The following is a 13,791-nucleotide window of genomic DNA, read 5'->3' on the forward strand; positions in this document are numbered from 1 at the left end:
TCTGGAAAAATATACACAATCAAGTTCACAAAACATGAATGATATAGTTGAGTAATCTAAGTAATGGTTTAGTAGAATTTTGCAGGAATGAGTGAACCTATAAAAAGTATATATTGTACATACATAAGATCTCACAGAAAATGTGCAGGTCACTAGGAAAATTAAACATAGTTAACTGATCATTCTTGGGCAAATACAAGGTAGGCCAGGCCAGCGATATAAACGACGACTAAAGCATTTCTTAAACCTCACAATCAACAGAGATACATTCCTTTATTAGAATTAAAATACTGAAACATTTGCGGCAGAGGAATGTAAAGTCAAAAATAAAACATCACAGTAAAAAAAATAAACACAAAAAAAGGCTTTAACTGATAAAATTACAAACAAAAAAAATCTACTCAAAAAAAGAAATCAAACATTGCACATTAGGTGGCAAAATCTTAAGACAAATCATATTGGTTGTAAGACTGTGCAGTGGTAGTGTTTGATTAAACAGAGTTTAAGTCCTTATCACAGTCTTTGTGAGGTTAATCTCTCAACAGAAATTGGACAGGTGCATCTTTCAGGTGAAATCACAGGACAGCAGGAAAGATCCCTCCTCCCTCCACCCCCCCAAAAATTACATGGTTTTATTTTGCATCTCAAAAAGTTGATTTTGGTTCTCCGTGCATCCTCATGGGGGTCGTGATTCAGATGTAAACATAAGAAAATGTGTGATCAGACAGGGATGCTGTGTTCGGCAAAGATGCAGGCAAGACAGGATGTCCGGTTACTATGCAATAGCTTTGGCTTCTGGTAAGAACGCCTCCCAATACTTTATGAGCTGTGGAGCATAAAGGAACTTACGGTAAGGATCCTTGAGATATATTACCATGCTTCAGATCTTTTATATAACCTCTACAAAAAACATATTATTTTTCTGTTCAGTTTCTTTTAAAAGTTCAAACAAAAAGAGTTTGGTGTTCATTTTAGATTAAAATAAAATGTTTAAGAAGCATACTATTGTTTCAAAGACATATTGATAGAATATTCTATTCCCCAATGCATTTTTGATGATAATGGTAATACTTCACTAATGAAAAGTTTACTTGGTGCATGTTCTGGGTAGAATCATGCAAGTAAGATTGAATGTAGAATTTGGGGAAAATATATTCAACATAAATGGCTAAACTGATAACTAATTATAATAAATAAATGTGTACAAGTTGTTGAAGAGTGTGTGTGCACGTGCTAGGTCCCCAAATGTTGTACCTGCTGTTGTGTTTGCACGAGCGACTCAAGGTATTTAATAATGACAGCTTTGAAGTCCTTCACCCTTTCTTTCTGTAATGAGAGACATACCCAAAAAAAGGACATTAAGATGAGAACACATACCGTCAAACATGTCCTTATAATACCACAGTGAAAACAAACAATTTTAGTTAGGTGTACAAACATTAAAGGATAAACATTTGCCATCTTTCTCCGAACTAGTTTAACAGGTCCCTCCCACATTCCAGGGCAAGGTATTTTTATCATGTTCATCATACCTCGAATCTGCTCACTTCTTTCCGAATGGTTTTTGAAATCAGTTCAAAGTCTTTCTCTCCTTGTTCAACCTTCCCCTCCAACTGCAAAGACAAAATTTACAAGTTCTCTCTACTAAGAAAGTACTCGAAAACAAGTGAAAACAAGTGCACAAAAATAAACTAACGCTGGTCTACAATGTGTATATACTCGCAATGACGCAAAATGAATGGTAACTGGTCAGTTACTGCCTCATATATTAATCAATATTAGCCTGCTGCCTTGGTGAAAATGAAAGAAGCTATTAAATTATTACAGGTAACAAGAATGGACAAAGTAAACTCACTAGCTACTGGCAATAACTGACAATGACAAGCTAATGGTGAAGAAGTCGGCGCAAGAAAAAATTGAAAAGCAAATGTTTAATGCTTAACATTAAATAGTCCTGTTCTTCAGATAAAAGTCACATGAAGCAGTTTGCACATTGCTGTGTCAATTTTTACAGTCCATTTATATACAGGTGTTCAGGTATTCCAATTATTAGGTTTTATAACCTTCACGGTCAAATCCTTATTCCAAAATCCCAACGAACTGGTCTATGGATATCACTATGGGTCTTAAGTCCATTGAGTAGCGCTGCATGATTCTGGGAACATTGAAAAGAAATCCCAGTTTTTCCAGATGTTCTGGTTGGGCAGTTCTCAGAATCAGGAAGGGAATAAGCAGGAACTCATGAATCCTCCAACCAAGCTTTCTGGAAAAAGGCGGGAATTTATTGAATGCTCCAGGAATTTTGCAACCTGTTTTATAAACATGATCCATGTGACACTAGAGGCACTTCAAAGGATGCAGTTTAGTGATGAAGGACAGGGAGCTGTATGTGATGCAGAGAAAGGAAATAAAAAGCTAGACCCAGGGTCCTACCTCCTCAATCTCCTTGGTGGAGGCATGGCAGGGAAAATGCAGAAATTAAAAAAGAGGCTGAAAATGCTTTGTAATGCTAAAAATAATTCATACATGAACTCACTGTAGCCAAACAGGTGAACAATAGAGGAACAGAAGCGGAATGCCATTCCACTGGAGGTCAGTGAATGGAAGGTAAGCAGGGTAAGTAGCCATTATAACCATAGCACTGGTTAGCATGCCATGTCCAAAAAGGAAAGGTCATAGAGTCAACAACAGCAACAAAAAACCAAACTGGGAATATACCTGGTAACATGCGTTGTTATGACACAAAACATGCGTTGTTGCTATGACAAAACACATCTGAACAAGTCTGCTGCCAGCCATTTTGGTTGTCATACTTACTACTAACCAGAGGAGGCAGTGTGATTCAAGGATTTGTTAGTACAAACAACCCAAGCCAAGTTTTACTCTTATTTACTGCAAAAAAGGGCTATTAAGCGCTGGTTCTTTGAGGCTGAAATGCTTGTTTTGAATTCAGTAAAGACCCATTTAACCATGTGAGTGCATCTAACTATTGTTCATGCACAAACAATTGAATGTTAATGTGCCCTAGGGTGATGCACATGCCTGCAATTCAGGAGCGTTTTAAACAACTGAATCACTGGTAATGCATGGTGGGAGATACAGAATGCTAGCAATGAGGGAAAGCAGATCATAACAGTGTTCTCCTAAAGGAAATGACAACAGCCGAATTGTTAATATTCTATGATATTTTCATAATCAAAATTAGTCTGTACCAATATTTACGATCCTTTGAAGTTTAAATGCTGTGTCAGTGAGGGATTTTTTTACCAAAATCAAAACAACCCCTTGGTGGTGGCAAAACCAAAACAACCCCTTGGTGGTGGCAAAACCAAAACAACCCCTTGGTGGTGGCAAAACCAAAACAACCCCTTGGTGGTGGCAAAACCAAAACAACCCCTTGGTGGTGGCAAAACCAAAACAACCCCTTGGTGGTGGCAAAACCAAAACAACTCCTTGGTGGTGGCAAAGTTTTCCAAAGTCAGTGGCTACATAACACATCTAGAGATAAATGCAAAAAAAAGCGAGTCATTGTTTTTGTGAAAATTAACAACACACTACTAATCTTGGCTTTCGACTCCAAATCATTAGAAGCAACTGCGTTCAACATGCTTCATTCGAGTTTAACCCTGGAGCTGTTGCACTTCAATTTCAGGACATTAATAAACAATGTTCTGGTGGTTGAATTAAACTTATATTTTGCATTGGTCTCTGCTTGACTGAGTAGTTATCGTGTCCTGTTCTCGATTCCATTCAAATGTCAAAGTGAAAGGTAAATTCTTGAAGACATGTTTACATTTAGAATACTAACACTACCTACCCTCCTTTGCAATGTTTTTGCTCCTCCTTTTAGCTCGTTTGAGCACATCTATCATTAAAATGTCTGGCTGCCTTGTCAGTGTGGTGGCCGTACTTCTTACCTCTTTGATTTCGTCCTTAGCCTGCTGAAGTTTGTCAGGCTTGTTGGCAAACTGTAGTTTGGCCTCAGACTCACGCTTCTTCTGTAGCAAGAGCTGGGTGTCCTGCCACTTGGACCAGGTCTTCATCCTCTGGTCAAATACGCTCTACAAAGAAAGACTCATATGTTCAGGTTTCCTTCTGACTTCACATGATAGAGTCAAAGTGAGTGTGTGTCTATACAACAGAAGCTACTTTTGGAACAGAGATGTGAAGACTGGGTAGGTGCCAAGGTAGATTATTAGGAGGCAGATGCATGCCCTTTCAACAACTAAGGGAAATTCACCAAAGTAAAAAACATCGAAAATATTGGCTAAATGACGGTACAAACGTAACTGCGCTAGGCATCCATTGATTGAGAAAAAGAAAACAACAATGTGCCAGATCCAAATGTAGAATATCAGTGCAGGGCAAAGCAGCTCCACAGATGATGAACCTAGAGACCTCAGAAGAATCTATTGCTCCCTATGCTTCCGCTCACCCCCAGTAGATGTGTTTGGTGAATACCTTGACTGCAGTGATCAGGCGTACATAGTCCCCCAGCAGTTCGGAGAACAGATAGAAATCGGCATAGGCCTGGTCCTGGTGCAGCCGGTCGATCTTCTCCTCCACCTCGGCCAGCTGGGACAGGGCCCGCGACAGAGCCGTGTGGTCCTCCGAGTTCCCCAGCATCGCCGCCGACTTGGCGAAAGACGCCGTGTTCACAGACAGCTCTGAAGACAAGATGACAGAAGACAGTGAGAGAATAAGAGGGAGAGGAAAGCAAAGATACAAAGGCAAGAGAAGAGAAGTATGTCAGGGTAAATTCAAATTAAACTCTGGAAGTTTACATTCCATTTAAACACCTAAAGAGATTTTGAATGCCTTTTAAAAAAACTTGAAAGGAGAAGTCAGTCAATTCACTTTCTAAATTGACTGACTTACATTTGAACTGAGCCCGGCCCTGCTCTTAAAACTGGGGTGAGGGTCTGGACTTGGGTGAGGGTTACCTTTTCGGTGACAGACCAAAGACTCCACACTGGCATGCAGTTTTCGGAGTTGCAGGTCAAGGTTCTCAAACTGTTGGTGCTTTTCCTCAAACCACTGTTGGCATTAACAACACAACATTCTACCTCAGAGATACATCAGAGCTATAAAGTCAAACTGAAACACAATTTCTCCACATTAGTGGATCGTCATCATTGTATAAATATGTTACCAGCAACCAGAAAGTACATAGGCTTTTTGTGACTCAAAACATTTGCAAATATTGTTTAATTAACACATTCAAATTAAGTGACAATACATCATGCTGGTTTATGTTCAAACCAGGCCACAAAATCAAGCTCTCCACCGTAAATAAAGGTGCTCACAGGACAGTTTGAGAGACAAGTACAGATAACTTTTAAAGTATTTGGACAGTTGCACATTGTTGGTACCCTTAAATGGGGAAGAACATACAAAACGTGCTGTAATTTCTCAACAGTCCATCTGATATGGATGATAATACTCAGAGTAAAGTTAACAGTTTGCAGTATAACCCCATAATCATTTTAACATTTAAAAAACAAAGTGCTGAAATTCAAACCCAAACACACGTGTCACTGTACAAAAACTTTTAGTTCACTAATTGTAATGTGTTAAAACGCGTGTAAATCAACTGCAATGAAGCAGGACCAAAACTAATGGGTTCTCCCAGTGAGTATGGGAAGGGCCAACCCCCTGGGCAGCACCTGTCTGGCAGCACCTCCAGTTCTTTTAATGCGCGCAACCTTAGAATTCAAGTGTAGGGCCTCATTAATTCGTCTCGTTATTCAAGTCCAAAAATCCGCTCTTACCGCATCCGATTCATTCATCTTGATTGTCATTTTGTTGACAGCGTCGGCAGCTTTGTTTACCATCCTCAATATTCCGGCCCCACTCAGCGCCTGGGTGCTAACCGCTCTCGGCAGCTGGGATAAAATGACAAATAAGGGCAAACAAATCGGTTAACAGGCTAGGGCTCCGACCGGGTCCCGGAGGAAGCCCTGCGCCAAACGCTGTGTGGGGTTTTCTCCACTCCCATACATTTCAATGTTGTTGGAATCTAATTTAATGCATTCACTGGGAAAACTCTCAGAGGGACAATGGGGCCAAAATAGCTTTCAATTGCTTTCAGCCATTTATCCTTCTTTACCACAGTGGCATTTCATTACGACTGGATTAATATAGTTATTTCACAGGGACATGTGGATTGGTCTCTTTTGACACTGGGCATTTCCAAAACATCGGTCACGTATATTTGTGCGCTTATGCCAAACCATTTTCAGAAGTCAGCTTCATTCAAGTATACTGAAATAAGGGAATAATCAAATAAAAAATAAGCAATAAGCTTTTTTTATTCAAACTGGGTGTTATATTGTGTTGTATACAGACTGAGATGAATCGTACCTCTGAACTCTCCAAGAACATTATGACATCCGGATCTTTCAGCAAGACAGGATGTTTTACTGTTCTCATCAGATACCTATTAAACGCAAAAGAAAGACATTTAAACTGTGCCTGACAATTTAAGAAAAATATTAGCAAATATACAATTAACTGACGATTGAAACATACTTTTGTAAAAACAAAAGTAATAGTAATATTAATTGTAGGAATAACATTTTTATATCAGTAGAATAACAATCTATTATTGTGGCCATCAGGATTCAGTTCTTCAAAAGTGAGGCGTACAAAGCGGACACCCTGCCCACTTGTAAGCGCTGACATTCACGTCAGTCAGTGGACGATAAAAAGGGCAGAGAAATGTCAGGACCTCACTTAACGTAAATTTTTATCTGATTCATCAGAATTGGCTAAAACCAGGGATGGGGCCAAGCATGGGCTGAACAGCGGGACTGTCAGACAGCTCAGTACAGAGAATATGATACGGCGTAGAGCTTGAGAGGAAAGCACCAGCTTCCTCTCAAGACCCCCACCCATGTCTGTGCTGACAGGACCCGAAACCATGAAGGTCTGTGATAATTATTTACCTAATATTTGCAGGTTAACCTTTCTGGCCACAAAAGACCAGAACAAGAATGCTCTTTAGACTGAAGGGAGGGGGGTGGGGGGTTCACGTAAATGTTTTGTGTAAGACATGAGGGCTGTCTCATCTGACAAGGTGGGCATTAAGCAAGTGGCATGATGAGGATCTTTCTACATAGGAGGACTGGTGTGGGAGCCTTGTAAGTGTAGTGAAAACTAAAATTGGTTGATGTAATGAACGTTTGCTCTAGGTGCAAAGTCCTGAAAAACAACTGATTTAGAGATACCTTTCTAAAGCTGATCTTCTCTTCTCGACAAATTCTGCAGATGATAAATCTTCCTTCCCAACTTTGACCTTAGTCATTCCTGTAGATTAACAAACACATCTACATTCCTATAGAGAATCATGTTGCAGCGGTAAAATGACTGCCCCCGCATTCGATACACAACACAAGGAAATGTCAGGTCTGACGTTTCGCTACAAAAACATATTACATGCATGACTTAACTCGCTTTGATAGAACAACAGTAACATTCATGCAGATGTCACTCACCCACAATGCTTTTCTCTGGAGCGGGAGGGACTATGTAACCTATGTGCAGGTACTTGGAGGCTAGTTTGCTGTGCAATCCCAGAAAGTCACTAAACCTCCTTCTAACAGTGGTTTCATTCTTGTTAAAAATTGTCATAGAGGTCTAAAATACAAAGAAGGTAGAAGATGACGACAACCAAGGCATTTCATTTTTACTAACACAAACCAAAAACAAAATATTCATTTGAATAATGGCAAAACCAATTCTAAGGCCTGTATCTAAATAAGGGTTGCAAAATTACAGTAACTTTTCCAGAATTCCCAGGTTTTCCAGAATTCCTTGTTGGAAAGTTCCCTGAATTGGACGGAAAATCTAGAAATCAAGATGTCTTTCACCATAGAAACCCATGGGAATCTTGAGCAAAGATCACCAGAAGTGTGCAACCTTACTCTTAACAAGTAACTTAAAATCTATTTTTCTCCATGTCCTAGAAAATTTAATTATTTTAATGAAGATGTTGCCCTTACCTTTGTTGTTACCTTGTATCCCATGTAAGCATTCATTCCATCTCCTTAAAAAAAACAGAAATGTAAGTGTAAATCAAAGTCACAACATCAGCAGAACAAGCCTCTCCCCCTGTAATAAATGGGTAATACCCGACCATTTAAATTAATATTTGTATGGACGGAAATCTACACAGATATGCAGGTACATAAAGCATTCAGCATAGAGTTGTGTATGTTGTTTAATTGTAATACACACACTAGTTCCTAGTCTCGGTCTCCCCTGTCAGTGGGTGCTCAAACCAAACAACAGATCCCCCTTTTAAAGGCCTATTGATTTCAGAGCCAAAAGCATCTCTGGTGATGACCTGTCGGCATCAGCTCTGACCACCTTGTAGAACACTCTTGCAGCTAACCACAGAGAGAATAAGGAAGGTCTCTAAAAGGGACCTTGGTCTAACTCTTATGTGGCAGTCTACGGCACACATCTATAGTGATGGCAAAGGTTTAAATTTGGCCTATTGCCCTTTGACACAACTTATCTTTCCCTCCTTTCATTCCCTCTCACTCTGTTTTATACTTCTATAATTATACTTCTATATATCTAAAATAATTCAACAACAACTAGAGATCTAGGGTCAACAGTATTACATTGCACTGTCAAGCATTTACTGTGTATGCACGGTTCAACATGATCGTGCCTCAGTTTAACATGATCGTGCCTCAGTTTAACATGATCGTGCCTCAGTTTAACATGATCGTGCCTCAGTTTAACATGATCGTGCCTCAGCTGGTAGAGCATGGCAATTGCAATACCTTGGCTGTGGGTTCAATTCCCAGGAGCACAGAAAGACAAAACCAAATGAGTGATAGAAAACACATTCATTCAATATACAGATACACAAAAACGGTATTAACCTACCAACTTTCTCTGGATCGGACACTGCTATGTGGATGTCAAAGGTGTCACCATTGTTGTCCTCCTCAATCTGCAAGGAAATCATCAAGTCAGAAGATGAAAATATTCACACACTCAACCTGCCCTGGCAGTAAACTTCATGCCTTCCACAGCCTCTGGGATTTATTTAGGACCCCCTTAGGCTGCAGTAACTCCACATAAAATACATATCAACAGAAAACAGCACAACCCAAAAAGCAAATGACATATTTACAACGGCAATGGATAAATACATTCAGAGCATAGACAACTTGATTCAATCAAGATGCTAATACCTTGTCTTTTCAATCCAATAAAAATAGCAATTACAAAAGTTAGTACAACTGCATGTCCTCCTTAAAAAAGAATGCAAGTTCTGTAGAGACTTGGTTTTACTGAGAGAGTTCCAAGCAGGCCTTGAACTGAGGCAGTCTAACTGACAATAATTTATTGACAATAATGGGCAAGACACGCGACACCTTGCCTAGTCAACTAAATCAACATTTACAGAGCCCAAAACAACTCTTCCCATCTGATGCATACTCAGTCAAAATCATCAATTTAAACAACCACTTCATAACGTTTTCTCTACCAACAAATGTACTTTTTGTCAGATGTTTCACAGAACCGCCCTTGGGCATCTGATGGCAGCTTGTAACAGGTAAAGGATATTGTCTCTAAAGAATCTCTGGGATAACTGAGAGACAAAAGCAGTACATCATCAACAGTTCTGTTTTGCTACAGTCCCCTAATGGAAAGAAAACATCTCCTTGAATCATACACTTCATGTGTCCCACAGTTGAGGCTCTTTTTACCTAAATCATAAAATAATCTGTCTTGCCACTTTCAACTTATGGTATGACAGCAGCAATCTCTTTGAATCCTAAATCAAATGGAGTTTCCTTCTGTAATCCATGGTTTAATCTTGCTACTTATCCTAACAGTATGAGTATATCAATCGTCAAATTGTAAATTGTCAATATTTCTCCATTACTATTTTAAAGCAACATTTTCCTCTTATCAATTGTTAAAGGTAATGTAAGACCTATCCCATAATGGTACAAACATTGCAAACTTCTCGAATCCTAAATGCTTCCTTTAATCGTGGTTCACCTCAGTCTGTAATCCAAAGTTTTTTCTTACCCTAAAAGTATGAGTAAATCCGGCTCTTTAAATCAGAAATGGTTCGGTCTAACTACTTTCCTAATGGAGTAAAAGGCTTACACTGGTGGTTATAATAGTAGCCCCTTTGTGTTATGAGAACTCTCTATGATGAAGGCTCCCCGAGGTACGGATCAAGAATCTCCATCCTCTAACATCAAATAAACCATAAATATAAGTGGGGAGAGTACTAATCTGGCCCAACATCAACATCTAGGGGCAACTTGATCCAACATCTTACCTCATCCAAGGATCTCTCAAACATGTCTGCAGCGCCCAGGTCCATCCTGGGGGTGAGCATAGTTGTTGGGGTGACAGGGGTGATGGCCGGAGAAGGACCATCCGACAGAATGGGTTCCCTCTCTGGGCTGTCCAGAGAAACTTCCTCTGTTGCTTCTGAAATACAGTGAAGGAATAGAGAATGATGCAAATGCCAATACACTGCACTTAAAAACATGATACAAGTTATGGGTCCACAAGGAAAGGAAACACTTGATGTGAGACTGTGCTACTTTGATTTCACCTTTGAAGCGGGCTATGCAGCACATTGAGAGTTAAAAACGGTTTACTTCTCAAAAGATAGCTCAGCCAAAAGACAAAGATATGATTAGCATTTTTCTTATTTTACAGTAGTTTAATTTAGCTACACAATCCCACCTTTCGAGACGATTTGAATATGAAAACATTGTTAAATTAGGGATATCCACTGGCACTGGTTTTGTGTCTTTAATGCATTTGGAAATGACAGTGGCTAGGTAACCAAAAGGCATTAATTGGTAATTCTTACAGGGCAGGGAGAACGATAAGAGACCAAAAGGTAATTTCGGAATTTGGCTGGACTAACAATTTAGTTATAAGGTAAGTTGGGAGAGTTGTTTAATAAGCTTTCCTGTATACCTGCAAACAGATCTTCTGGATCGTCATCAAATGAAACATCTTTTTGCTTAGGTCCATTTGAGTTTATACTTATGTCTTCTGCAGGTAGGCTGGCAGGTTCTGGAGATGAGGGTTCAGGATACTACATAAAAGCATAAACAAGAAAACAATTGAATGGAGTCCATGGACAAAAATAAAATCTGTCAATTTTGTTAGATAAAACCCAACACATTTTCATTAGGCAAGTGGGACATTTTGGAAACACACTAGCATATGGGCCTACAGGAAGTAAGTGGGGGGGGGGGTTCATGAACTATTGCATAAACACATGACCAGAACATTCTTTCCTTTCAGTGGAAGTTAACAGGAAAACCATGTGTTCAAATGAAATATGAGAATCCATACCGTAAAATGAAAAATCATAACAGAATAAAATATTAAGCCACAGCAATGGAATACCTTTCAAACCAAGTGTTTAAAAAAAAAAAAAGAGTATCACTCCAGTCAAAATTACTCTTATTTCCATTGTCTTTTGTTTTCAATTTTGCTTTCACCTCCTCGCCACAATTCAAGAACTCTATGGAGTTTATGCAAAAAAAGTTTAGCTATGGAGAAAAGACAGGAAGTGGCACTGATAATGGGTCTTTTCCTCTACCTACCACTCAGCACAGGACGAGCAAAAGGACCGGAATCTCTCCTTGGTGTTTAATATCCAAGTTCGTCTTGGCAAAAAAAAAAACTAAGACTACCTCAATAACATGTTTATCTGTGAAGTCACCCATTTTAGAAGGAAAATGGGTGATAGCATTATGATAGCATTGAAAAAATATATGTGCTAGACTGTTAAACAAGGAAGAAAATAAGAAGAGGACAAGGGGGTTGATGTCATTAGTCTTCATTTTAGTTCACTCCACTCCTCTTAAAAGTATAGAAAGGTTTGCCTGGTTAATGTGTTTGCTCAGTCACCATTGTTCATTTGTTTATTGGATATGTTCAAGGACCATCTGTGCAATAAATGCACACCTGACTAGACACCTGTAAGTTCATAGCTCACAAGGTAAATGTATGACACAACAGAATTATAGATATATAGCAAAACATTTCAACTCTAAAACTTTGGCTAATTCACTTTCACATAATAGGTGATACTACCAAGTTATAGTTAATATAATATTAGGCCTTTAGCCCTAGGTCTAATTCAAACAAGGGGTGTGGTATAAAGCCAATGTATAACGGCAAGGAGTGTCTAGATACAGCCCTTAGCCATTGTACAAATGCCATGTAACACAAACCCCTAAATGTGCTGTATTGCTATTATAAACTGGTTACCAACTCAAGTTGGACAGACAAAACATTTTGGTGACATACCGGTGCTATTTGGTCTTATATACAATGGCTGTCAGCTAATCAACATTAAGGATTCAAACCACTGGATTTAGAATGTTGTATATTATCTGCAACAAAAATGATTCGACCTCAGCCATTAAGCCTGCATAGTTTCAAATCATAGAGAAACACGCCACAAATGCATTTGTGTAACGAGCGCGACTATAGTCCAGAATAATGCCACACAAGTAATAGTGAATACAATTCCAGTACAATTGCACAATAATGAATTCAAGGCCAAACTCATGTCTGAACAGCTAAGAATCCCCTTGCTATCAGAGTTTCATTATTAAATGAAAATTGATTAATAAGTTAATGTGCCACACCTGTGATGATCACCTGATATACTGTAAAAAACAGGGATGACAATAAAAAGCGCAACCAGCCAAAGTGATGCGTTTTTCAGACGCAGTGCTGAATCTCATGAGGAATCCACCTCCCAGTGTGTGTTCTTGGACAATATCAGACCAGTGTGCTGGCTACAAATTATCATTTATGATAATAATGAACGGCTGTGGCAACTTTGTCGCATGATCTGTATTTATAGAAACTATAAAGCTCAAGGGATTCCGTCTTGTAAACCTAACAGGATCTAGCTCACAACATGGGAAGGTCGCCGAGCCCTAACAACTTGCGTATTGTGTCAATGACAGTGAAGTCCCATGTCGCATTCATACGTTGGCCTCGCATCCCTCTTACCTCTAGTGTAGTGACAGTACTGACAAAAAGGTCCTCTCCATCTTCTAGCTCCCTAAAGTCAGTCTCTCCTGCATTCCCCAGCGGTGGAGGTTCCATCTCCGCCGCCATCTTCCTTTAGCAATAATATACAAGCAAGAAAACAATCGACAGCAAAGAGTCAGGAGGTTCGCGCGCTGTCATGTGACTCGCAGGAACTGTTTAGTCTTGTGACAGCTGGCTCTTTCATTGAGATCATATTCCGCTATGGTCGCAGTAACTGATGTATTAGCTGATGCTAACGATGATGAAAACAATGATGATTACCGGATTGTTGTTTCTTAACAGTTTTACTGGCTAGACAACAATTGATACAGACGATCGATTCAATTTCAACAACATTTTTAACAACAATTGGGAACAAGGGATTGGATGACATCCATAACCCGTTTGAGTGATATGTCCCTAGTAAAAAAAAATATAATTTAGGATTTCCATCATGATTTGGACCTGCTTGAACAGTATAGGCCTATCTACAGGGTTACGGAAAAGGACTTACTGGGTCGTTCATTTTAAATAAGTGCATTTTCTCTCCCTGGGTAAAAACTTTCCTTTAGCCATTACTGTGGATTACAATGGGTTTATTTAGCCTAAACTGTGGATTACAATGTAAAATGAAGTTTCACAAAGATATTTTATACATTTAATGCATTTAATGTTTTGTGGATGCAAGCATTTTTGCTATTTATTCATTATGATTACACTGAATATTTTCTG

General features: G+C 39.1%; 1 protein-coding gene across 3 annotated transcripts; it reads right to left on the reverse strand.

Annotated features, from left to right (window-relative positions):
- Positions 1-237: 237 nt before the first annotated feature.
- snx2 (sorting nexin 2) lies at positions 238-13,219 on the reverse strand. Of its 3 annotated transcripts, XM_010896023.4 has the most exons (16): positions 13,039-13,214; positions 10,975-11,095; positions 10,319-10,473; positions 8,902-8,968; positions 8,004-8,047; positions 7,497-7,638; positions 7,230-7,308; positions 6,364-6,439; positions 5,772-5,885; positions 4,944-5,037; positions 4,462-4,667; positions 3,918-4,061; positions 2,434-2,445; positions 1,533-1,613; positions 1,255-1,326; positions 238-826 (listed from the first exon to the last, which is right to left on the reverse strand). In XM_010896023.4, the coding sequence occupies exons 1-16, from the start codon at positions 13,144-13,146 to the stop codon at positions 776-778; spliced, it is 1,566 nt and encodes a 521-aa protein (XP_010894325.1). In that variant the 5' UTR covers positions 13,147-13,214; the 3' UTR covers positions 238-775. The 3 variants fall into 3 exon arrangements, with proteins under 3 accessions (XP_010894325.1, XP_010894327.1, XP_010894328.2); XM_010896025.5 differs by lacking the exon at positions 2,434-2,445 and having other exon boundaries at positions 13,039-13,212; XM_010896026.4 differs by lacking the exons at positions 238-826; positions 1,255-1,326; positions 1,533-1,613; positions 2,434-2,445 and adding an exon at positions 2,452-3,498 and having other exon boundaries at positions 13,039-13,219.
- Positions 13,220-13,791: the final 572 nt, after the last annotated feature.

Source organism: Esox lucius, chromosome 13 (assembly GCF_011004845.1).
Source record: "Esox lucius isolate fEsoLuc1 chromosome 13, fEsoLuc1.pri, whole genome shotgun sequence".
Taxonomy (NCBI): domain Eukaryota; kingdom Metazoa; phylum Chordata; class Actinopteri; order Esociformes; family Esocidae; genus Esox; species Esox lucius.